Source organism: Mytilus galloprovincialis, chromosome 3 (assembly GCF_965363235.1).
Source record: "Mytilus galloprovincialis chromosome 3, xbMytGall1.hap1.1, whole genome shotgun sequence".
NCBI classification, from domain to species: Eukaryota; Metazoa; Mollusca; class Bivalvia; order Mytilida; family Mytilidae; genus Mytilus; species Mytilus galloprovincialis.
The window spans coordinates 81,337,386-81,365,221 of NC_134840.1; the positions used below are offsets into that span (position 1 = coordinate 81,337,386).

A 27,836-nucleotide genomic window follows, 5' to 3' on the forward strand; every position below is an offset into this window, starting at 1 on the left:
TCCTAGTAAGGTCATGTTTCTACCTAATGACTAATCTTATACTCTAGCACATTTAAAAATCTAGCTCAGTGTGATGATCCAGTACAAATAGAAATAAGGAGATGTCTTATGAGTGCCAATGAGACAACTGCTTCCAAGTCACAATGTTTAAAAGGTAAAATATAGGTTAAAGTATGGCCTTCAACACAAGAGTATGGTTCATATTCGTATAATAATAACGTATTATTATCCTTATATGCATGAAATATTTGCTACTGGACCTTAAATAGTATATTAAAAACACCATTCCAACATCAGCATCATTTTTAGAGTTCAGTCCTGTATGATTATTGAAGAATAACAAGAACAAGAACAAGATAAAGGGCAACTGCATTGAAACAGACAGAAAATTTATAATGAATATGACAGTAAATTAAGGCAAATCAGAAGCAAATAACATGCACAAGTACAACTGCAACAAAAATCAGAATTGACAGCAGGAGCTACCGAATAATAAGCAAATTCTGCTGTATATGTGACATCAAAATTGTTGCCCAGGCTGATAACAGAAAAGGTGATATAAGATACCAAGGGCATTATAACGAAAACAAAGTCAAAGACAATAGCCAAAAATAAAAAATGATGAATAGGATGATGCTCTTGAAGAGTAACCAGATCCTAATAACTGTGCTGCTTTGTTAGAGGCTACGGATAAAAAATTTTGTTCTTTTGGGAGATTTTGTACAAGAAGAGAAACACCCACAAAATCAAAGAACTAGAATAAAAATTATTTTATTGCATGAATGAGCTAGTCAAATTCGAACTAGAAGTGAAATCACAAAAGGATATCCCTACATCACAAATTTTCTCTACTGTAACACATAGGAACAGGATTATATTGCTTAATGTCCATCCTTCGTACCATTCTAGAACTAGATTTAAGCTTATCAGAGACTATTATTACATATTGAAATAATGAGGTACATAAATATGATTATCTGACCACTTAGACATGTTTGACTATGAGTAAACTCACAAAAAATACCTCTGAATCACAAATTTGATTATCTCCCTTACATGTAGGTCTTGTACTCTTTTCCTCTATGAACATTCTCATAAAGTATTCTACACATGTGTAAAGTTTATTATCACCTGTCCAGCCTCTATGTGCAACTTGGCATATTGACAGAAAAATAGATTTCTAAATACTCCTTCTTCCATAAGCTTTCTTAAATCAATTGCTCAGCTCTGATGCAAGAAATTTAAAGTAAAAAGACACCAAATTTTAATACTTAAGCTATAAAAGGACAGTCAAATATGTTTCAAGAAAAAAAATTATACAGATAACATTCCAAAGAAAGTTTAGTACAGGAGCACAACACTAAAAACAGGGTTGAGCTCACAAGGTTTTTTTTTTAAAGTGTTATAAGTTGAGATACTATTTTTAATTTCAGAACAAATGCTGACTTACACTAAAAAACAAGAAATTATTTGAGTTTGAAATAATTTTTAATTCTGGGAAATTGATAAGAAATGTCTAATAATTCCTTGTCCTTGTTATTTCCAATTCTTACATCCTAAATCTTATATAAAAGATAAAAAAAAATATAAAAGATTTAAAAGGCTTCAACCTGAAAAAAATGTAAAACATTTCAAATGAAAACACAATCTGTCTGATTTCTGTCTAAATGATATATGTAACAAACCACAACTACAGAATACATGTCTGACTCTGAAGAGGTATGTACAGAATGTGGCTTGATAATGCATGTTGCAGGCTCATAACCCAGCCTTCCTCTAACCTGGGACATTGGTGTAACAGGAGGACATAAAAAAAACCCACTAAAATCATTAAAAAGGGCTTAACTTATCAGATCAATAAATAGCACAAAAACAACTAACAAAACACAATACACATCTGAGAGTGGTCCCAGTTACTGAAGTTTAGTTCAAAGCCAATAACAATTTATTTACAAGAGTGCACACACTTAAATATATCTCCTGTTTTACTTATCAATGAATATATGTTGAAAGTAATATGAAGGTTTAACCATATCACATAAACTTAACATTTAGCAATGTTTTATGAAAATGAGGTCACAGTCTAATGAACAATGCCAGTCAGTTTAATACACCTTACAGGAGAAACAGAGCAAACCACAAAATCCTAGCATTGACCAATGAACCATGAAAATACAATAAAAGTCATATGAACCTTGACATACAGACATGTACATTTTACAATTATTTCATACACTAAATATAATTGACCTATTGCTTAAAGCATCTGATTCTTATAAAATTACGAAAAATTATCCTTCACCAATGAACCATGAAAATGAAGTCAAAGTCAGATAAAACTGCTAGATGGACAAATTAAAATAACTTACAATCATGAGTCAGGTCTCCTAGTAACATTCTGAAATATATAAAGCTTTCTCCAAAATAGTTCATGCCAACACCGCCTTTATATTGTAATCATTAAGTCTTGTATTCTGGCGAGACAACAAACATGTATAAGACTTAAATATCAATTGGTACATATTCAATGGATTTAGTGTGAAGACATCATCAAAAGAAACTGAAAAAATTTGAAGTGTGCAATGCCAAATTATAGGATCTATATTGTAGGGACTGTGATTTTTTTTTTGCTGTATAGAAATATCTAGCAATTTTTTAATTTATTGATCAACATTTTTACATAGAAAAAAAAATATCCAAAGATTTAATTACAGTGTTAAATTGGTAAACTTTCAGAATATGTTTATCTAAAGGATCTAAAATTTTAGATGTCACTGTCACTGTGGAACTACAAATTGAAAGGAATTTTCTTCCAGCAATGGTATTGTTGTGATGAAATTTCATGAGAATTGGTAAAAACAAATTTGTCAAACGTACTAAAAGACCGACATTGGTATACCATAATACATGCATACATTAAAAAAAAGAATGTGATATATTTCTAAAAGCTCACTTTATAATGAACAAGTGTTTTAAGTTTCAAGTTGGTGTGACTTCAAGATACCTATCAATGGGAGATAAGTCAAAATTAAAACATGTTCCAACTGCCATTTTTGATTAGAAATGCCTTACATGTATGTCTAATGCATCTAGTACTGAATTTTATTCAATTTGAGTATCTCCAAGGAGCTTTTTCATTTAGCTGGATGTGGCAAGTGGTTTTTTTTCAAGATTTGAGGGCCATTTATGGTTGTATGTCTAGTTGATGTATGCAAAATTACATAACAAAGGTATGAAGGTTATGGGGTGATTTTGGAGTTCTTTTCTACCATCCAACATCCTTTTAATAGTTTTCAACTTTTTGCCCTAATTGGTCTTTTTTTCAAATTTATTTGCATTCCAAGCTTTTTGCATAAATGTAATTCCAAAAGTGTTTTCTATAGATATAGGAAGATGCGGTATGAGTGCCAATGAGACAAAGCTCATGTACTATAAATTTCATACAGAACAAAAGATTAATATAAAACATTTTTATTATGTATAACAATAACTAGAGCTACAATAAAACTACAATGTAATAGAGAGAACACAAGATTATAAAGAACATATTAATGGAAGACATCACTCAGTATGATTTTCTGCCTTTTGAACACATAGCTTATGCTGAACTATCTACTATGACTCGTGCAATGAAAATTAAAAGGTAAGGTGAATTATGGGTAATATTTTATCAAAATTTTCACTAAAATTTTACTAATTATTTGAATGAAACTTTATTTAATGCTGAATTAACTACTACGAATTTACTTGCACAATGGAAATTATAAGATAAGGTGTATTATAGGCCTTATTAGGACCAAATTTTCACTGAAATTTGATGATTTTTAAAATAATATCTAAATCTATTTAAACTTTCATTCTTCCAATCTCCACAAATATTTATAATATCTTAAAGATCTTACAACTCACTTTCTTACATAGCTATCAAATATTAGTAATAAATTGTTGTAATGCTTCAATTAATAAGGCAAAAAGCTTTATTTCCTCTTTTGGAACAGAAACCATATGAAATTGTGAATAAACATGAACTGTGCAAAAATTAATACCTCATTTTCATGTCAGAAGTTCTGATGATCTGATTTTTAGATATTTATGGTATTTTTTTTATTACAACCAGATAGTTTAATGGTATGAACACCACAAGATTGAACAAACAATGCTTATGAACACTTACAATATATAAAGCTATAAAAATCTAACTAGGTAAGAAAATAAATGATTTCACTAACAAACAGCTTTCACATTTTTTTAAAATGGAATTTAAATTCATAAGTTTTTGTTTTTTTAATATCAATAACACTATATTATAATCCTTAACTCAGCAGATGACTTTAAATTCATTTTGAATAAATTTTCTACATATATCTTCACATATCACATCTTAAGAAAATCTTGGGTAAAAGTTTGTGAGGCAAAATGAAAATACCAGTTTACAAAGAAAAATGCCTTGTAAACATAACAAAGAGTAAGATGATACTATGTACCGTCTAGAAAATTTGCACCAAAATTGACAATTTCAAAACTAAATTGAAATCCTTCGGACATGAATATCCTGTATCTATACAATTTATTAGGAAAATTTACAAATGTATAGCTTATAACTTCAAGAGGACATTGACTAAAAAACCCTGTAGTAGACCTGTACATGTATGAGAATTTTCCCAAAAAATTGACTAAGATCAACAACTGGTAATTTTGTTTAAATTGAAGAAAATTAAAAACCTGTCCACATTGCACATCTGCAATATATGCACATCTGTTTAACAAACTAAAAGATTCTATATTTTTAGTTGAAAAAGGAGTTTAATATATCCTTTATTCAGATTTGGATTCCATAGCGGTTAAAGTTAACTTCCTGGCATTTTATTACAGAAACTTCATGTATTGGAATAGACACTGATTTACTGACAGAAGAAGTAAAAACTGAAAACACAACTGAAGACTACAAATTAAAATATGTAACCCAGATACTTGTTTTTCTTCAATCGTTTTCTTTTCATTAAATATCAGTCAAAATAGTTATCAAAGGTACCAGGATTATAATTTAGTATGCCAGACGCACGTTTCGTCTACATAAGACTCATCAGTGACGCTCTAATCAAAATATTTATAAAGCCAAAACAAGTATAAAGTTGAAGAGCATTGAGGATCCGAAATTCCAAAACTTATGACATCCAATATAGTAATTTGATGAAGAGAGAATGTCCTATTGCCTCATCTATAAAATTTAAACTAAAATACTTAAGAATTATTTAAGCCTCAGCAGACAATTACTGTTAACCAACTTATTTTCATGACTTTCAAGGGTAGAAAAATAACGCAAATATAAATCGTCGCAAATTTTGGAATTCGTAAAATTTGGATCATTCCTTATTGAGCTTCATCAAGTCGGAAATTCGTGAAATTAAATAGCCGCTAAATGGTCTACAAAGAGTAAAACACGAAATAAAGTATCCGTGAAAATAAGTTGTTTACAGTACTTAGTCTTTAGCTTTACATCTATAATAATAGTTCTTAGGATTCCATACAAACTGATTTACATAACATATAACAATACTTATTGCAGTTACATCCCTTTGTCCAATCAACAGTTATCTCCCATTAAAGCAAAAAATAATACTTATATTAAACTTAAAATACTTTAAAAAAAAATATTACTGACAGATTAAATCTGTTATGAAAAAGGAATAATACAAAAAATACTACTTAATAAACTGTAAAAAAGTTAATAAAATAATCTTTATTAGATCTGTATATAAAATGATATGTATATATAATAAAATAATAATATAGTTAAATGTAAATAAACATTTAGATATTAATCAACAGCTTCACATGTAAATATAAAGGTTTTACTGTCAAAAGATTAAGCTTCTTCCTTTTGAAATCTGTTGGTTTTTTATATCTAAAAAAGAACCAAATACATCAAATGATAACAATTAATTGATTTACATCTAATGAAGAGGGTCTCATTGGGGGGTTCCGATCCCGGATCCCGTATACTGTTTTGTCAGATTCCTGTATCCCGCTTACACTATGTAAGTAAGCAATTCTCATTTTTTGGTCATTTCCTGGGTCCCGCAAGACCTCATTTCCCGTTATCACGACACAATAATTTGACTTTCACATGTCACATGTTACAAAAAATCGACAATACCATCACGCTTAGACCCCAATGAGACCCACAATGAAGGTTCAGCAATTTTTGCAATGTTTTTATTATTGCAATATGTCTCACAACAGTAAAAACTATTTGTAAGAAAGATTTTTCTGAAATTGCAATTATTTGTGTGCTTTGTTCTACAATTGCAATAGTAAAAGTACACAAATATTTCTGAATTTATAATAATTTAAAAAGGAGTTTGGAAAAATTAAATTTCATGTCCAACAATCACTGAGTTATTCTGTCCTACAAACAAATAAGGTAGGTAAAAAGACACATCAATTGATCTTCAATTTCCTTTTTCTTTAACTTGTAAATTTTAACTCATTTTTTTATGGGAAAACTGCCTCGCTCTCTGCAAGTTAAAAACACTTGTAACAACTTTTTGAGGAGTTTAAAGATCTGTTGCATGTCTAATTTTTTGCCCCTATCCTTTAAACCCTCATCTTCCATTTATAGTTGTCTAAAATTTCTTGCCTTTTCATTGGGGTCAACTACTTAGCACAACCTACTATTGTATTAACTGTTAATTTGTTCTCAACCTGAATATGCTTAAAACATTTGCTTATTTACTTTAAATAATTAGCAATCAATCAATTCTTTTGATTTACCTATAGCATGACATTTTCTGTGATAGTTTGTTATACAAATAAAAAATTCCCAGAATGCAATAAATTTTGTGTGTGAAAACAAATGATTTAGAATATATATAATGATGAAGTCAAGACAAATCTTCTAGCTGCCATTTCTAAAATAAAAGGACTTGTGCATTTTTTTTCCTTTTATATATAATTAAAACGCTTATTTTCAATGTTTCATGCTCATGAACTGGAACTTTGTCATGGATTATCTTTTTTTCATTTATGGAATTAAAAAAAAGACTGATGAGCACTAATAAAGTTTACAAGTTATCTCGAAAAGACAGAAGATTTAGAACTTGACATACTGTTTAGACACTTATAATGAAGGCTGTATGTTGCCTCCTAGATGTCATGGGAGATTTTGTGTCATTGCAATGATGTCTAATTATATACATAACATGAGATGAAATACATACAGTTCTAAGGCAGCTTGTCCCTCTTTGATTTCATCTTTCTCCATAAAAGCCCAGCACTTAGTACTAACATCTTTTTTCTTTGGTTTGTAATGCTTCAATTCAAAAAATATTGCAAAACCTACAAAATACATCATATTAAGCATTTTATTCTTAAACAAGCATCTGCATCAGCACCTTAGTGGTCTGAGCAATTTATCTAGTGTTTACTAGAATTTTTAAAACACTAAGGTTATGAGCCCTAACCCTAATTATGGCAAGGTGCATCGACTCCAATCTTAATTGACTATATATAGCTAGGTTTTCATCCCAAAGGTTGATGTTCTCCCTGTGTGTACTTTGCCAGGTTCCTCCAACACTTCAACATTATTTAAGAAATAATTCATAGAGGCTTGAATATATATCGTGATTTTACCACAGGTTGACATATATTTTACCCTGAGCGATAGCAAGGGGTAAAATATCGGCATAAAGGGACAACCCATGGTTAAATCCCGATGTATTCTAGCCCCAATGAATTATTTTGATTCGATTTTAATAGGACAAAAAATACGGCAATTGTTTTGGATCGAAGCGCTCTAGATGAAGGCATTATTTGCCATTCCCATAAATAAACGCACTATTAAATTGATGTAAAAAAAGAGCAAACTGAATTAGTGACATGCGTAAACTATTTAAAATAACATATTTAGAGAGGTTTAGATGAATTTAAATGATTATTTTACATAAATGTCTTATTCAATGTATGTATACAAAAATGGCTTATATAACACATTTTAGCAATGTTTGTTTATGTTTCCTTGTTGTGATGATTTTTGCTTTCGCAAGCATGTATTTTTACGTAAAATGCTTATATTCTGATGTCATCATTCTATGACGTCAGGTAGCTCATTCATAAAAAAGCATATGCTGTGGGAGTATGATAGGAACAGCCCAAACAATATATTCATATTTTACCACGGGTGTGTACTCAAAGTGTTTGAAGAACGTCATGTTAGAATATATTTTAGAATGTGGATAATCAATGGGTTCTGCTTAAATTTGAAAGAATGTCTTATTTTGTTTCTATTTAAATCTAATAAGTTCAACAAAATGAACAGTCGTTCAGAATCAAATCAAATCTTTTTCTACTGTAAATTCAGAATATCTTGTGTGCATTTATTACTGTGATATTTGAAGAATGGATACAAATGCGAGATTAATTTTTGCAATTTCGGGAAAATTTACAGATATAAGTATCAGAAATCATAATCGTAAAATGGCAATGCTTTAACAAGTAAGCTATGGAAAATACTCAAAATTCACGAGTCATGACAAGTTGAAAAGATGAAGCAATATCCATGGAAAGAGATGTGCCATGCTAATACATTAGCATACCAAATATCATTGACTTTAAACAGACCTATCAAATGTTCACAAAAAGACGTGAGACAAAAATGGTGAACAAGCAACACATTTTTCTACAAAACCACCATTGTTTATCAAATAGAATATAAACCAGTCTAAATTGAAAACAACGTTTGAACCTATGATTGTGTTAGATAAAAACTGCAATTTTTATTGTGTACACTCAAAATTATTTTTTTGATAGAGGGGTCAAAATACAGCACAAACAACATTTTACAAAAGACCAAAAGAATGAAAAAGTATAATTTAACAAAACACAGTTGACTAGCAGGTCGAACAACGGATGTTCTTAAAAACTGCTGACTGCAATGGCCATTGCCAAATAAACAGATCAACAGATGTAACAAAATGGATCTTCATTATTAATTTAATACTAAACAGAAAACAATAAACTTGCAAAAAAGATGGTATACACAAACATGAGGAGCAAAAATTAGTACACCATATCTGGATTTCAACAATTAATGTCTCTGCAGTGATGTTAGGAATCTAAATGGTATTCGGAAGTCAATACATATACGTATATAAATATACATAAGGAGAGAAAAAGATAATTGTCTGATTAAGGTTTATGACCCCTTCTGTGGCCTATGAACTTTTCAAACTGCAATAGTATCAAAACAGCAAAGACAATGAATAATAGAGATGAGTCATTTTGTACATATACCAAGGGGAAACTTCGTGCAAAGCATAATGATTTAAAGTTTTATTGCATTTAATAAATAATAAATTTAGTGAAAATAAAATCAAGAATTTTTGTTATAAAATTTGAAACATAGTTTACTCACTTGTTTTTCTATGATCAGCTAGTGTTTATTGTTTACAAAAAATCCTAGACAACCTTTAATATCCAAAACAGCTTGTGCTGAGTCACTTAAGTCGAGAGCACCCTAGAAGGTGTACTTGAATTGGTCCATATTTATATTTATTTTAACCAATATTAATAAACTTGTTTTAGGGAATCATTGCTAGCACTGCATGTAATAATCCTCTTTCTATCAAATACCGAATTGCCAATTATGAGAGTACAAGGGGAAAGGCTGTGGATTTTCTATAAAATTTCCATATGTTTAGCATTGAAGTAACACAAGGGTACATAATCCTTAATTTATGTACAAAATCTCTTGTGTATATATGTGTTATATTTTACCATTACCTAATGGCAAACTATCAATACATTTCTGTACAAAAACATCAACATTGTAAATCAAATAACTTCCTTCCTTGTTCATAGCAATAGGTGTGTCCTGTGGAGCTGTCATATCACTGCCACTAGCATCTAAAATAAATATTTATAGAATTATTTATCTTAAAATTTAATATATCAATATATTCAATGAGTGGCTAAAAAAATATTTATTGAGATTGTGTAGGCAAGAATCAGTGCCTTTCATTCATGATTTGGATTAGTAATTCTTATCATTACATTGACCATGGACTTTATAATGAAAATAAAGTAGAAATTGCAAGGAGCATAATTCAACATCATCAACAATGTATTGACAGCACCAACTGTTGCCTGATGAGTGAAATCGTCAGATATATTTCACATATTAACAATTACTGGGAATTAACATTATTGTATTGCAACCATGGTATTGTAAAAGTTTTTAAAGTAAATTTCAACCCAAAATTATTACATTATTTTTTTCCAGTGGGAACTAAATTTAATAAGTATATTAAAAATTATATATCAATTTTTGTTAAACTTCTAGCACAAAAAGAGGTTTCCCAAATTTGTCATATTAGATCAAAAACAATTTTTTTGTCTAAATTTCTCCAAAAAAAGGAACAAATACTATGCATAACACTTTATTTTAATATGACAACCTATTATCCAACCAGTATAATCACAATATATCTACCTTTAGCGCAAAAGCAGTAATACACAAAACGGCTGTTCCGCCTTACAACCAACTTTTTATTACTACCAAATACTCTCAATTTTCGAAATCAAAACCCCCAGTTGACGTAGTCTAAGATTCAGATACAATATATTTATCTCTATTCTACAGCAAAATAAACAAATCAGTCCACTTGGATTTATTTTTCATGGTAAAATTTTATAAAACATAAATTCCTCAAAATGATGTTATTGTCTTGGCATGGCAAAGAAACAAGGTGACGTCACAAGTATGTTTCGGTAAACAAAAAATCAAATGTAAATACTGGGCATTTTAAAGCTTCTTGTACACCTAAAAACGAATAAAATTATACTGAAAGAAAATATATAAGTGAAAAATGCAATTAAAGAATAATAAAAATAATCATTGAATTATATAATATTACTAATATTATCAAAATTGGGTAAAATGGAACAGTCAAAACAGTATCATATATAAACGGGGCTTTCATAGTTAACAAAATTACCGAATTTGTCCTAGTAGAATCGAAATAATTCATGGCAGCCGTAGATTTGTTTTCATTTAACCATGGGTTAGGCATTTATATTTGATTATTTTACCCTGAGAGTTACGGTTGCCATGAATTATTTCTTAAATAATACATTGAGACATGATTTCTAACACCCTGTTGAAGTGCGGACAGACAGACAGAGTGATTATTTATATAGTATTAATGAATGGGTATTTTTATAATGGCCCTGTTATATGTCCAAGGTCAGTAATAATGGCCTCGGATGTCTGTAATGGCCCTCGGCGTTGCCTCGGGCCATTACAGACTTCCTCGACCATTATTACAGACCTTGGACATATAACAGGGCCATTATAAAAACACCCATTTCTTAATACATTTATTAACCAACTGAAAAAAGTGTATCTGTTGCTGCCAATTTGATGTATTCTCTTACTCTTTTAATGACAGTTTAGGTTGAAAAAAAATAATTTGTACTTCACCATGATCAAGCTTTAAATATACCAAATATTCAAGATATTAAGTTGAAAGAAGCTATGTGTTGAAAAACAGGATGAACAGTGATCCCTTTATGTGGTTCTTTAATGTTTGTTGCTGGTTACTAAATTAAATAAAATACAAAAAGGTATTATACTCTTTACAGCTTAATTTTATTAACTTTATAAAAAAACCTAACTTAATACAGACAAGCTGGGCATTAATACAGGGCCATTACAGAAAAAAACAGGGCCAATACAGAAAAACAGGGCCATTACAGAAAATATGTTATTTTTAATAACCAGTCATTTTTGGCAATAATGTACTTAGTTGGTTAATAAATGACACTACTGACTAGTCAACAGGGTCAATATGCCTTAAACATTCAAATAGGAAGTTTAATTTCTATGCCATTTTTTCTGACAAGATACAAATTTTGTAAGAATTTACTGATTTATCTCAATATTCTGGGGTTCCCCATCCTTTTTCTACTAACCCACTTTACCCTTAAAAGAGTTCAAGGGTTGACCTAACTACTGTAAAATCAGAAATTATTGTGAAGTTTTTATCATTGCGAAAAATGCAAAAGGTTTATAATTGAAATAATTTAAACTTGCATTTTGAAATTTTTTATATAAATTAAACAGTATTTTTTTCTCAATATTGCAAAAACTAAAATCGCATTTTAGTCTAAAATGACAAAATCCCAATAATAAATTCAAACAATAATTTCTAAATTTACAGAATTTTAATTTGCCAACCTTTAACAGAAACAGTGATGACTGGGTCAATGTATGATACAGCATCCTTCAGACCAATCTTCTCTACCCTGATAGTAAGCATCGGTAATCCTCCATAGGAAACTGGCTTTGGTAATAAACTTCCTTTAACTGAAACATCATATACAAAAAAGGCATCTAAAATATCACAATAAGAAACAGAAAAATACATATCAAGTGATGAAGCAGATAGATATATTCAATCATGACATACTTTGACCTATAATAGTTTACTTTTATAAATTGAAACTTGGATAGAGAGTTGTCTCATTGGCACTCATACCACATCTTCTTATTTATATTTTCCATAGGGAAAGTAATGGCTAGGTATTCTGGTGTTAAATCTAATCAGACATATTGTGTATTCATTTATTTTTTCCTAGAACAATGTAAGTTTTAAATGACCTTGACTGGCTATATTGCCCTTTGACTTTCAGTCTTTTTCGTAGGTATCAATTTTTGTGGCTTGAGGAAAAATTTGCATTTTTGTGGATATTTGATTTCACAAATTGGTAAAATCTTCATACAAACCTAAGAGTACATGCGTATTTGCGAAACATTTAAATTTGTGATTTAACTATACCAACAATCCACAATTCTTTTTCCCCACAAATGATAATGGATCCATTGTATAAAATATCCATGCAAATGCCACTACGATTAAGTCTTAAACCGATACAAAGGCATCATTTTGTGTGCACCTAAAACTGGGGTTTTTTTTGGTACATGTTGTGCATGTACCGAGTCAGGCTATATGGTGGAGTGCCATATTTTTTTCATTGTTGATGTTTTTGTTTGTACATTTGAGTTTTTTTTCAGAGGTTGTTTGATATGATCTGTTATTCTCGCAAGTATTTTAATGTGATTTTGTAAAATTTACCTTTTTCTTGTCTGTCATCTTCATTGTCAGAACTGTGTTGTGTCCTATAACACATGAATAAAGATGTTATTTCAATTGATTAAACTTGCTTAACGAAAATATCTACATGAATTTAAAAACTTATAAAAGATATATATCTAACTATATCTTTTTAGATGAGCGTCAAACATTATTTCATACCTTAAGGAGGTTTGCTACTCTGTTTAAAAATAACAAGCTTTTTAAAAACTGTTATAAATTGAAATTATATAAATAAAGAAACTAAAACAGCAGAAAAAAATGGAGGGTCCGTGTGCTTGTTTACGAGATAAAAGCCATTGAAAATTTTGCGGGAAAGAATTCTCTTTAGATTTTTCTTACATTTAACATCGAAAAAATAACAAGGATTTTATAAGATTTTGAAATATGGCCTTTTAAACTATATGTGATAAAAGTATGAAAAGAAAAGTAGGGGTTAGTAGGTAATTTTTTTTTAATGTTAATACATGGATAAAACCAGAAGATTCCGAAAATCGGGCAAAAATTCAAAAAATAGAGGAGCAAACATTCTCAAGAAAGAGATGCTAAAGTTTTCAATGTTTACAGAAGTCATTTGCACAGAACATCTGAGTCTTTTAAATAATCAAATGATAAATTAAGGTTCAGATACATGCATTGTGATATGGTTGGAACAAAATGATATAAATTTCTGCAAAAGTGCACTCATGATTTTAAGGCCTTAATAGGGACAATAAATAAAAGACTAAAAACTTTCTATTTTTTTATTGCAAAAATTTGTAAAGACAACGTTGAATTTGCAAATTAATTTCAGCATACTTAATGACTGTCCAATTGCTGTAAATTCAGAAATTATTGCATGCATTTATTATTGCAATTTTGTCATTTTAGACTTAAATGTGATATTAATCCTATTTAATTTATATAAAATATTTCATAATGCATGTTTAAATTATTGCGATTACAACTCAGTTGCATTTTTCGCAATAATTTATAAATTTACAGTAACATATTCTCCACATCTCCTTTTTTTTATATTTAACAGCAATGGTCAAGTTATTGCATTCGAGAACACACATATGAATGTGGGTCCATATGATGCAATGTCTATCTCATACTATCACATTTCCAAATGAAGTGAACAATGAATTATAAACCCTATAGCCGACCGTGCATGTCCATTACAGGTAGTCATGGTAATTTAAAAAAAACTTGTCGTGAACCCAAGATGGCATATATATTTAAATCATAATGAACATGAACATAAACTTGCCGTTGGGTGAGAAATTATCTTATATTCACTCATACCACATCTTCTTCTTTATATATGTGTTCAAATGTACTTAGTTTCAAGTTGAAAGCAGAACTTCATGGTGATTTATCTTAAAATTAAAACTTTAACTTGATGCATGACAGATGATGGGAGGTAATAAATGTATTATGGTTTGTGGTGCATAAAAGAGGGCCCTCATGGGGTTTTTGATTATGTGATTACTTGGCCGTTTTTTTAATGATTATTTGATTATTAAGCCAAATATTTCATGATTATTTGATTACCTAGGACTGTATTTTTAGTTTATGATTATTTGATTACTAAAGATAAGCAAATATTTAATGATTATGTGATTATATTGGCAAAAAAATGGTGATTATGTGATTACTAGGACCCCCCATGAGGGGCCTCATAAAAAAACCTACTTGATTCCATTGAATGTCTGTGATTGTATCTGGGCTGCTGTCACATCTACTGGAAAATCTTTACTCTTCTGATTTATAATATTCTGTAAAGCTACAAAATATTTAATAGTTGAAATGAAATACCACTGTTGTAATTTCATGTATTTATGATAAATATTTGTAAAATTGTAGTATAATATTCAATTTATCAATTGATGAAAATGTTTGACAATTAAAATATGATAAAGGGTCCTATACTAACTTTCTCTCTGGACTATCAGGGAAGGTCAGATGTAATCAAAAGGATAAACAACCTTATTTGACACAAAATGTGTGAATGTCTAAAATATACTAAAATAAATAAGCTATTAAAAACTCTTAGCGTATGATATAATAAACATTTTTTTCTGAAAATAAAAAAACTCTTTCATTTCCACTTGAATTCATATTTGTAACTATAAACTTCAATGTTAATACATAAACCATGTGTTATGTTTTTTTTTTTGCATGTTGGTAAATCACAGGTGGTCACAGAAGTCTAAAACGTGCTCTGCTCTAGCTATTAAAATTGCTTAGTCATAAGAAACCTCAAATTAAAAAAAATAATGCACATGTTTTTTATAACTCAATGGATAGTTTTCATTATAAAAGTTATGTACATATACTTTTTTATGAAGATTTTTTTTTAATTTGTTCATATTAAGACATGTAAGAAGAAGTTTACTTTATTTTAATTGCTTCCTTTAGCTTCCTTCAGGAAGCAATTTCCCGACATATTTTCCATATGCAAAGACCTAGTGTGACCCATTTCGTAAAAATCCGGTGATCGCAATACGCATGGATGTCCTTTAAAATAAACTATTATCTGATTGTACATGTTAAACAGGTGCTCAATATCCATGCTTTTTTGTTGATTGTTGACAAACAGGTAACAATCGTTAAACTTCGGCTTCAAAACACGAACTTTAATTACCTGACATATTTTCACAACAACACTGACCGATTGAAAAAAAAATTGACAATTATACAAGATTTATGTGAAAAAAATGATTAAATCGTGCACAGAAGACTAAGTTTGTGATATTTGTATGCATTGGTTCAAGAATTGGAATAACATTATTTTTCATCGGTCACTCGTTTATTGTGACTTTAAGCAAAACTTATTGATTAAGGTAACTAATTGATTCAACCTTAGTTTAACTTTTGCCATAAAATTTCAATCACTGCTCAAATAGAACTAACTAGTGACAAATAACAAGAAACTTGGCTTACACTTGCTTGTGTTTTTGCTATAGAAGTGATGTTATAGAATCAATCTATCATAAAATATTTTAGCCTAAAACTGGTGATCTTTTTCTTTAAGATGAATTTATTGAATGAGATTCACGTTTTAAAAAGTACAAACATGTGAAAAAGAAAAATGTGAAAAAGAAAAATGAAGCACTTACTATTTCCAATCTTTTTCAAATCATCCAATAAAATTCCCTCAATACTTCCTGGATTCTGAAAATTTATAATAAAAATTTGTTAATCTTCATGGAAATAGTTGTCTCCCTGTAATAATATAAGCAGAAATGGCTAGGTGTATGGTTTGTAATTGGAAACCTTATTTCACATTTACTTGGATAAAAATAAATAGCATTTATACAATTTCATACCACATTTTGCTTAATTTGGACATGTTCTTTTCAAGGAGTGCATTTTCAGATAAACAAATTCATATTTTAACAGAAACCGCTTAGTCTTTGATTTGGTATGGGAAGCCCATAAATAATCAATCAAATCATAAATTGAAATGGCTGACGCATAATTTCATATATTCTTTATAAGAATTTGTGTGCAAGTTTGGTTGAATTTTCCCAAGGCCTTTTCAATATATTGCTGATTAACATAAAATGGGGTACTGCTGAAAAGTTGTTGTAGTGTAACTAGCAACAGTTGAAAACTCAGGTAGCTGCATTATTTTATATAGTTATAAAGAAAATTCTGAGAATTAAACTTCAGAATTACTAAAAAGATCTCCTTTTTGTTAAATTCATGTTATCCTGATAGGTCTTAATTTGTTGTACATGAAGTAACTCTACTATGTTTAGATTTCTAATCTTTAGTTTTGAGTAGTATCACTGTTCAGATAAAAATGAATAAAATTCAACCCAAGTCATTGACAGAAGATTTGTAGGTAAAAGTGACCTGAGTTTTCTTTAAAGACCTTGCTGGCCAAGTGGGGTAAGGTCATAATTGACAAGTATTTTAGTTAATTGCGGTGGTCATCTTCAGGTACACTGGCTTCTTCCTCCAATTTAAACTTGCCACCATAGTAATTAAAATGGCATTTAGTACCAAAAAACAAAAAAACATTTACTTTTCTTTAAAGTGATTAGATGATTTTTCACATCAAGCATGTACAAGCAGAACTCTGATGGTGAACACTCTGTGACCTACTTTTATGAAACTTTTAACGCGCCGAAAGACGAAATATGCCTTCTTACATGAGATGAGATGTTCACTTAATAAAAATATATTACAAAAATTTTAAACTTCAATACTCATTTTTTTTGCTACGACACTAAAAGGTTATTTGTTAGTATTGTTTATAAGGGATGACTATTCCATCACCAAAGACAGCAATTTAGTTCTATGGAAACTATAACAGCTATCCAATCAAAAGAAACCATTAAATTAACCTCTAATCCTTTTTCAAAAACAGCTGACTACCAGTCTAACAACTTACATGAATTTTGCTAAAAATCCATTTTAAATGTAATATAAGTAAATTAATTTCATTTATTAATCTTACAGTTAAAACAAAATAAATCTTGGGAAAACTAAATTGATAAATGTTTCCTCACTTCAGAAGTTCAGATGAGTTTTAATATGCAGAGTTTAAGGGTGAATCTATCATACCAAAGGCTTATATCTGAATTTACATGTTAAAATGTGACATTTTGGTTTGTTTTTAACAAATTATATCTAATTGCTTTTAATCTAACTTGAGTATCAAGCTAGAAATAATTGATAGATACGGTTGTGTATATGTTATTTTCAACTGTTTACCTAAATTCTGTACTGCTAGAAGGGAAGTAACTCGTATGAATAAATAATTTCAGAATCAATTCACGTTTTAAAGAATTACTATATCTTAGACATTATGTTTATAAAATTGTATACATAATCATGACAAAAATTAATGTGAATATCTAACCATTTATAATTTAAAAAACACACAAACCTGCAATGCTTTACATCTCAGATCCAAGCAAATAGATATCTTTGATAGTATTTTCTGTAATGAAAATACAAATTATGTTATTACTTGTAAGATTGATTCTATGAAACACTATGTATACGTTTGTAATAGCATCTTCCACAACCATTTATTTCTGACATTTCTGCCTCTTGTAAAAAAATTGATTCAATAGACAATATGTAACTTAAATCGTGACATAGCGTTCTTTAAATTAATTTGTTTTTGTTTCAAACTTTAATTCTGAATGCAAAACTAGTCAACATTAAATAGTTTTTTATATTAAATTGTGCCTTTCCAAAGTCAAAGATTAGACATTCATTCATGGTCTCCTATTCTAAATATCTAATTTAAGTCCAAAATTGTATCGTAAAACTGAAGACATTTTGAATATTTAAATACTCTTGAATATATGGGGTTTTAACTTGCAACGTGAATGTTTGCTCATTGTTTTTATACCATGCATGAAGCTAGTCATGTTAGTCGCTTATATTTACATTACAACCCTATATGTCTCTTTTCATTTCATTCTATACTATAAATATACATTTAAAACAGAACTATAAATATTTATTCTTTAATGTAAGAAGATCTGAGGGAAAATCCAATCTGCATTTAGAGTCATCTTTATGTAAATCTTAACTCTGACAATGTTCTTTTTTGGTTGATCTGTAAAGCAACTGAAAAATAAATGAAGCAGAGGTAGCAGCTACTACATGGCAATACATGTACATGTAGTTTAATAGCAGTAGCCTTCATTTGTTGTAACAGTGTACATGTTGTAAACTTACTTTTTGTTCATCTGTGAAAATTTGACAGTCCACATTTGAACATTGCTGGAGCTGTTTTGAAAGTCTGAAAATATATTAAAAATCTGAACTACAAATGAATCTACATGTACATGTTGTACATATAGTTCAAAAACTGAATGTATACATGCATTCATACTCAGGCATTGCATTTCATCAAAGGAGAGTCAGGAAAATAGTTATTTATGTTCATTTACTCAAGAGACAATTTCTATATGTGACTGTTTGAAAGCACCCTGTTCATGAATCTCTATATCTATGAATTTCATTGAAACACAAACAAAGGTACATGTACATTACATTTTGCTTAGTTTCTTTATTAATATATTCTTTTATCAGACTCTAGCCATTATTAGTCTTGTGTCAATGTGTGTGCTTTTAAAATTTTAGTTCATTTTTATGTTTCAGAGTTTCATGTAGAACATTTTACTAACTAAAGTTAAGGCAATGATGCAGTGATGAAGATGTGATGTTGACCTTGGACAAAAAATGTTGGATAAAAGGTTATTTGAGTCAACAGTCTTCTTAACATTCTTGGGCATACATAAGTACTTGATGCAGAAAAGGAATTGAAATACAATATATATATATAATTAAAACAAATAATGGAAGCCGTACAAGTTACACAGACAGAAAGTGATATTTCATCTTCAAACTTTTAGCCGAGGCTAAATAACAAGGAAAAAACAATAACACTACTAAATACATCAACATTTAACAGCTTAGGTGTGCATATTCTTCAAAGATATTCATTTGCCTTCCAATTGCCTGAAAATATGAGATTTAGATACATGCTTCTCTATTGTTAAACTGACAAGTAAAATGTCAAACTGAATAGCTTTGGTTCAGTTATATTAGAGTCAGATAATAAGAAATCATCCTAACATTTATGATCCTGGTCACGCCCCCATAAATGTTGGAACAAATTCTAATAAGATCAGTGTTCCAGCTAGGTTTGAAAAAAGAGGAGCACGTTTTTAAAAAAGGGCACTTAAACATGTTCTCACTGAAAAAAATCAAATACTTAATATTACCACATACAGACATATTTTTAGAAAGCATGTAGCTAAGTTAAATACTCTATACTTTTATAAACAAGTTTAAAAATCATTTATTTAGAAAATATACGTTAAAATCAAACTGAGAGCACTAACAGACATTACTAATTTACTATATTCATTTCTCCTTCAGAACTAGATTTTTTCAAAAGAAGAGTTCAAATGCAAATAAATATTAAACAACATTGACAAGTCTTCTGTTTTTCTTTTTAAAGAAAGTTGTCACACATTGATCAAGAATTTTTTCAAATTTAGTTTCATCACAGTTTAATTTTACAGTTAATATTTTTGTTAATGTCTGTGTTTTCAAGTTTGCCCTGTAACTTGTCTTTATCAATTTGACCCACATGAGAATATTCTCTACACCTCTACTGTACTGAGTAATTGTATTATTGCAACACTGAATACTCAGAATAGTTTTGCAACAACAGGGATAAAAACCTTTTATCTATGTACCGTACATAGATAAAAGGTTTTTATCCTAATCACAAGGTGAATGAAGTAGTTCTAGCAGACTAGGTAAGGAACGATCTGTAAGTTCTCCTGATGACACAAGAGCTTAAAAGTCCTGCCATTGAATAAGGAGAGTTTCAGGGTCCATGTCAAATGTATTTGCCAGAGCTTCTATCTCTGTATAACCATACATTGTTTCAATGTTGTCTGTTCCTGTAAGGTCTAAAATGGTCAACTTATTGATTGTGTCAGCAATTATATCATTGAGAAAGCACTCTCTGACTTAAGTGTCAAAATCTACTGGGGTGGGTCAGTAATGTTACCTGTGCTTCTTATATGTTCCTCTTTTTGAGCTTATTCAACAAGTATCTCCGTATATTTCATGTTTAGCGTATCTAATTAAATCAATAAGTTTGTCAAAATGGATTTCATTCATAGGCACTTGTTTCTATCCATTGGAAAACCCCCTAACAATGTATATTTACGTAAATATACGTTGATAGGGGTCCGAGGAAAAAAGATTGTTTTTAAACTTTTTTCCAAAGGGCACAGAGGGGAGCAGGGGCGCTTTATAAAAGGCAGAGGGGTGCGGCACCCCTCCATTTCTTGCTAGAGGCTAAAGCTAAAGGTAACATAGTCGATGTGAAGTCAACCTTATTACAAAGGTAATTAAAGATGCAGCTTGTCTTTACAAAGGTCCCCATTCACAGGTAATGCCTGCCTAATATTATCACTGGCTGGCAGATAGAGGGGATTCCACTATACAGTATATAAATATCATTTTATGGGATATCGAAAGGTATTCTAAAGGTTTGCTGACTTCGCCCCTTTTCACAGGTTATACCCGACTCATAATAAAAACAAAATTCTTTACAATATTACTTAGATTAACCTCTGATATCCATCAATTGCTTCTAGTGGTTGACCCCACAAATCTACATCGGTGCACCTTTCAAACGCTTTATGCCATGCTGCTATCAATTTGTCTTCATCGTCAAGAAAAGACATTACGGATAAACACTCATAATAAGTAAATATAGTGACAGAATGAGTATCACTGTCTTTTCTTTGTATAAAAACTCAATAATTTCATGAGGAAATGAGCGTGGGAACTTTTGTTTATTTTCTGCTCTGTGTCTAATTGACGCTTTCTGATCAAAATCCTTCAGAGGCTTGTAAATATTCCTTAATACGCATGCGTAAATATCTCTTAACAATTAACTTCCTGTTATCATTTTTTGCGGAAGCACACACCAACACAACTTAATTTTTGTTTATATGTGCACACATAACATTACAATGTCTTGAAGACGTTCAATCCCTTAACAATGTATACAAATACAGTCAAATAGAACACTTTTTATCAATACAAATATGTAGATTTATCAAAAGTTTGAAGGTCATGGCTGAACTTCTTACTACGAAACGTCCATCGATTACAAATTCAATCATGGCATTACAATTTGTAACATAAAACAGTTAAGGAATTATAGCGATGTTTGGTACACCATCAATACAAGAAAATCTAGGTTATAATTTTATGTCTGATGACAATGCTTCAAAATGGAAAGGGCAATTTCTGCATGCATTACAAGAGGTGAGTAGACCCTTACTAATTTTGGTGTCTATATTTGTGTATTGAAGATATGCATACAGTGTTCTGCTCTTAAAGCTGAATGTCTAGCGTGTATTTGTTTCTCCACAATCATTTTAGTAATGTAATGTAATCATCAATTGGACTAATAATACATGAATACGTAATAATAATACATTTTCACACTTGTTGAATTAATCACTTTTTTTAAATCTTATTGACTTAACACCTTTTATGATCACTTTATGATTAGGTGGTTAAGTCACCTTTCCTATTGCCAATCAATACAGAAATCATAAACATATTATCAATTATTTTTGATTTACTAAGCATAATATATATCTATGTTAAAGTCATGTATTATTTGAATAATATCATTATTGCATTTATTTATATTTGTTATCGCTTATCAAAAATGAAGGACATAATTACACCATTTTGATTTTCAAAATTATTACTGACAAGACATGGCTAGTCAGTGGTGATATTGATGTGTCTTAGATGCATGATTTTATTTGTCTGTGCCATTTTTTTTAACTGGTGCATGCGAAGACATGTTACAGTTATCACTGTTACACTAACTGAGTCCTGTTACATGTGTCATCAACATTATCCTTCAGCTGTCAAAAATAATCAAAAATATGCCTTCATAAAGATAAATCCTTAGAGATCCAAAATAAGTTGATGTACCTGATTACCTGATTTATTGTATTTCCTACAGGAGGTTTTGGGAGGGTGTGGTGCCCTGAAACATTTCCTTTGACTCCCTGTCCCTTTAAATTTATGTTAAAATTATTGACGTCACACCCTTTGTCTATTGTATTTGAAATGCCAGGCCGTAACTTAAAAGTGGTACTGCAGTTCATCTTTGAATGAGACTATTTTAAGTTTATATTTCCTTTAAAGATTTTAAGGCCCAACATAATATTGAAATTCACCTATAGTTCAACTTTGAATATTTTTTTAATTGACTGAATTTAAATACAGTTCTTAACTGAATTAAAAAGGGATAAAGCTACTTTGCACTCCAGGTAAATATAAAATGTAGGCAGTTTTAAGTGAAACCTTGCAATTGTTGGAGTGATAACATGAAAGTAAACAGATGTTAGCTTATATTTAAAAAAAATGGTCGGACGAGTTTTGATTTATTACTTCTCTCTAGTACTGTTGGTATATAAAAATATTAAGTTTTAAGATAATACATGTACAGGCCATTCAATAGGAGGCAGTACCCGGTACTTTTACCCTCCTATGCTACTGATAAGTACCGCCTGAATTCATGAATTTTTATATAAGATGTTCAGGGATCTCCATGGCCTGTTTTACGATGGCGCCCCGCCATCGTTCAAATGTCTTGCGCCATCGTCAAATGACTTGCTCCATCGTTAAATTGTCTTGCGCCATCGTTAAATTGTCTTCCGCCATCGTTCAAAACTTCATTGTTTTTTGTAGCCCGACGCCATTTTTTTTTTATCAATTATAATCAAATGCATGTAATTGCATAACCCTTAGGCTTTTTATGTTAAAATCCAATACAGTTCTACCGCCTGGGGGATATCCGGATTAAGATCGCTAATCACTTGTACCTGAGCTTGTACAGGTAGATCAACAAACCAGACAGGAGAATACCATCTGAGGATAGACGATCCATTTGTCGAATTAACCAAATAAGTTTCAGCAAATGATTATGATAATTTAGATTAAATTAATAAATTTATAATCCAGTTACAAAGAAAACAGTTTAACAAGTCGAACACCTGCTTTATTTTGACTTACGCAATCAGCATCCCCCTTTTTAAAGAAGTACAAAATAAGACGCAAAACAGTAAATATTATTTAATTGCAAATAACTCGAGTACTGCTGTAACGATAATTTCGAATTACTTTAAAAGTTTAAAAGTAAAAACTTAAATATTTCCTGTAAAGAAATATCGTATCGTAATTCCGAATTCATTTCGTATATTATAATCAAATTGATACATCCGAGTTTCCGGTTTCTTTTCAGACTCGAGAGATGCATGTTGCACAGCATCAATTTGCCAGATAAAGTCATTAAAAACCTTTTCATTTGTCAACATTTGCTTTATAAATCTCTTTAACCTTTTACATAACTCGTACGAATCGTTTTGTTGTTGCTGCAAATCAGCCATACCGGTAATGGGTTCTGAATTTGACAGTGTCCATGAAAAATAAGCTCTACATCATATGATTTTAAACCCCCATAACAATTACCAAAAATACAAAAAATCTACATGGGGACCTTCATGACAGCTTTTGGTCATTCTCAACTGAGGGGGGACCATGAAGACTTGGCATTTGAATGATTAAAAACGGCAATAAATGAAAATTCAAATAAATATAATTTAAATAGCAATGAATTAGCATGTTCACCATTCCTTGTAAAATACTTCCGATCGCGCTACACTGTACAGCGTAGACACGGTTTGTAATGGTGAAAGTTCCTCCATCGTTCAATTTTCATCCATGGAGATCCCTGGATGTTCATTGAATACATTGAAAAGTACCACCTACAAATAGGAATGTACCGGTCAACATGAAAGATAATGAAACCCCTGCATGTAGCTGATATAATTTTGATTGCATCTACAATGCATAAGATCCTTATATTAAGGTAAATATATTAAAAATTGAGAATGGAAATGGGGAATGTGTCAAAGAGACAACAACCCTACCATAGAGCAGACAACAGCAGAAGGTCACCAACAGGTCTTCAATGCAATGAGAAATTCTCGCACCCGGAGGCATCCTTCAGCTGGCCCCTAAACAAATATATACTGGTTCAGTGATAATGAACACCATACTAAACTCCAAATAATACAAGACTAACAAAGGCCAGAAGCTCCTGACTTGGGACAGTCATGTAATATTATGTATGTATTTGGTAGTGTTTAGTGGTAGCAACTAAAAAGCAATACTAAGTTCACACTCTCCAGTCATGCAAGTCCTGACATTTTCACAATACATCCTTTGACAATCGGGGATCCATAAAAAATTAAAATATTTATTTAAAACTTTCAAGAAATAAAGATGTATATTTGGTTGCTGATAATGCTAATGATCATATAGTAATTTGAATTATTATGAAGTATCTCCTAATTAAAGAATGACCCAGTATATTTTGTAAAATCACTATGATCCATAACAATGTATGGAAACGTGTAATTAAGGGTGCCCTAAATTGAAGTTCTACATACGTTAACGTTAATGCAAATGATTTCATTTAATTGTATTCAATCTGGTTAAGATTGCCCTGAAACTAAAAATTCCTGTCCTTTGCAAAAACTACAGGAACCACTAGATTGACCTCTGCTTTATAATTTTAAAATCAATGAAAACACATGCATTTTTAGAAGCCTACAAAACACTTCAGGAGTATGGAAATGCTATTCCCAACTCATACATTAGGGTCTTAATGTGGGTACCTGAATGACGAATAAAAGTAAAAATTCATGCCAAATGACATTAACAGTACATTATGTTTAGGTACATGATTATAAAATGTACATGTTATATTTTGCCAAACATAACGATACATTATTTATTGGAGACCTCAGATGAATCACAATAAGGATATTTTGACGAAATTTTTTTAAGCAATTTGATGATAACAGTAGCAGAAAATAACAGTTCGACACCTGACAGTATTGAATATTCTGCAATTTATTTGCCTTTGATCCACGATCGTCAATACAGTTATAGCATTGATACACAGGATGTTCATTTTTATTTGAAGCTCCAGTCAGTGCCAAAAACATCTACTTACTTGTTTGGAAAATAAATATTAAAACTTGTCCCTATACATGCTGTATAACTATATGAAATTTGAAAATTTTCACTTGTCAAAATCAATATGTACTAGTCTGGGGCATCAGACTAGTGGCTAGTAGTGCAGACTGAGCTCTCAAGAATAAAATAAAAACTAAATGACTGTTAGATTTGGATAACAATCGCTAAATAGGTCATCTCTTGGAAATTGATATAAGTCATGATATAATTTCCCAGGCTCATGCAAGCTAGCATCGTAATCAAATTTGAGAACTTGGTCTCTAGATTATTTAGTTTTACAGCGGATTCCATTGAGTGTGTAGCAAAAGGTAATATCTTTGGTTAGCTTGCTTGTCAGCTGAACCGTGAAGTCATTATTAGGTCAGGTATACTACCCTCCTTTCGAAGTAGCATAGTCCAACAGACAGATAGACTGGTTTTCTGTCGGACTAGTCTATTCTTAAAGTAGGGTAGTTTACCTACGCTAACAATGACTTCACGGTTCAGCTAACAAGCAAGCTAACCAAAGATATTACCTTTGGCTACACACCTAATAGAATCTGCTGTAATTTGATTTTTTGGTTTGTTTATATGTCATAGTTGAAACTCTACTTATCTTTTTATCATTCTAACATATGCATACACACACAAAGATCATGAATACCATTTTCATTGTGTTTGAAAACTGTTTTAGAAGCATACATGTGTACATGTTAACAGTGATTTAATAGTGATCCATACACTTATACCCAAGTTATTGTCTAAGAACCAGAAAAAAATGCTTGTTTTTTTTGTTACAAATTACTACTGAGCTACGACAATAACCCCCAAATCAATCCCAACCTTCCTATTGTGGTATCAAATTATTCAAACATTACCCTTGTACTAAAAATATAAAATTTCAAATTAACAAATTCCTTCAAGTACAAAATTTGTGATATTATATTAGCAGTTATCTTTTTTTATGGCATAAATAAAGGAAATTCTGGTGAAAGATGTTTATTAGCTTGCCTAATACCAACTAAAAATTTGGATGTGACAAGTTAATTGATGGGGGGTCTCATTAGGGGGTTCTGATCCCGGATCCTGCTTACTGTTTTGTCAGATTCCTGTATCCCGCTTACACTATGTAGGTAAGCAATTCTCATTTTTTTTGTAATTTCCAGTGTCCCGCTAGACTTCATTTCCTGTTTTCACAGCACAATAATTTGACTTTCACGTGTCACACTTACAAAAAATCAGCAATTCTTCGTCACATTGAGACCCCAATGAGACCCACATTGATTTGGTAACTTGTTCAACATGACAAGTTAGCAAACTTATTGTTTGTGAATGAGATAACTTCAGGAAGGATCGTTGTAATTCATAAGGACCTATTTTCATTTCTGAATTGTGATAATTTGTACAATTTTCATCCTGTAATTAATGCATGGACATATATAGTTTTCAATATAGTCATGATTGTGAAGGACATCTGCCAGAATATTTATTAGTTTCTTTTTTTTTCAATTAACAAATGTCAGGGTTTTTTCAATTACACATGAACATTTGTATTAGGCCAAAAATAAAATATTGTTTGTCTCCCACCAACGACCCGGTAGAATCGCTGCAACTCGAAAAATTTTATTGGCCATTCTTGTCCAAATTTTTTTTTTTGTTGCTATGTTGGTTTTTGGTGATATCTTTCCGATGCTGTAGTAAATGTGAGTTGGTTTTTTGTCATACCTTTCCAATGCTGTAATCAACAAGCGTTTTAAATCGAGGCATATTTGCATTGAAGCGTCTATATGATTCGGAATCAAGGAAAACAAACTGCCTTGCTACACAATTTGTGTTGTGTGCAAGGGTGATATTTGAAAATAAAAAATCTGAAACATCTTTCAACCCACTGAGTGCACCTTGATTGGCTTTGTCTTTTACCTCTGTTCCTGTTTAAAGGATAAAATCTTTGTGTAAAAATGGTCTGAATCGTGCTTTGAAATCAATCTACTTTGTCTTCGACTTCGAACAGGTTGGGCACAAGTCAGAAAATGTTTGATACGTGAATTCCCTGCTTTAACCTCTTGTGTAAACAAGACCAGTTTA

General features: G+C 30.6%; 2 protein-coding genes across 5 annotated transcripts in view; one reads left to right on the forward strand and one right to left on the reverse strand.

The window, feature by feature from the left end:
• Positions 1–3,455: 3,455 nt before the first annotated feature.
• The window catches only part of LOC143069110 (axin interactor, dorsalization-associated protein-like), a 32,202-nt gene continuing 7,821 nt past the window's right edge, over positions 3,456–27,836 (reverse strand). The window contains exons 1-10 of one of the 4 annotated variants that reach the window (XM_076243573.1): positions 21,264–21,519; positions 18,843–18,906; positions 18,037–18,090; positions 16,256–16,310; positions 14,829–14,919; positions 13,134–13,177; positions 12,236–12,364; positions 9,781–9,903; positions 7,221–7,338; positions 3,456–5,905 (exon numbers count right to left, since the gene is read on the reverse strand). In XM_076243573.1, the coding sequence (XP_076099688.1) occupies positions 5,812–5,905; positions 7,221–7,338; positions 9,781–9,903; positions 12,236–12,364; positions 13,134–13,177; positions 14,829–14,919; positions 16,256–16,310; positions 18,037–18,090; positions 18,843–18,906; positions 21,264–21,379 (888 nt within the window). In that variant the 5' untranslated portion in view covers positions 21,380–21,519 and the 3' untranslated portion in view covers positions 3,456–5,811. Of the gene's footprint in view, positions 5,906–7,220; positions 7,339–9,780; positions 9,904–12,235; positions 12,392–13,133; positions 13,178–14,828; positions 14,920–16,255; positions 16,311–18,036; positions 18,091–18,842; positions 18,907–21,263; positions 21,520–27,836 lie in introns of those variants that run through there. The other 3 variants (XM_076243572.1, XM_076243575.1, XM_076243574.1) reach the window with 3 other exon arrangements.
• LOC143069107 (son of sevenless homolog 2-like) overlaps positions 21,591–27,836 on the forward strand; it is a 42,754-nt gene continuing 36,508 nt past the window's right edge. Inside the window, exon 1 of the mRNA XM_076243568.1 lies at positions 21,591–21,968. Within this exon, the coding sequence (XP_076099683.1) occupies positions 21,867–21,968 (102 nt within the window). The 5' untranslated portion in view covers positions 21,591–21,866. The remainder of the gene's footprint in view (positions 21,969–27,836) is intronic.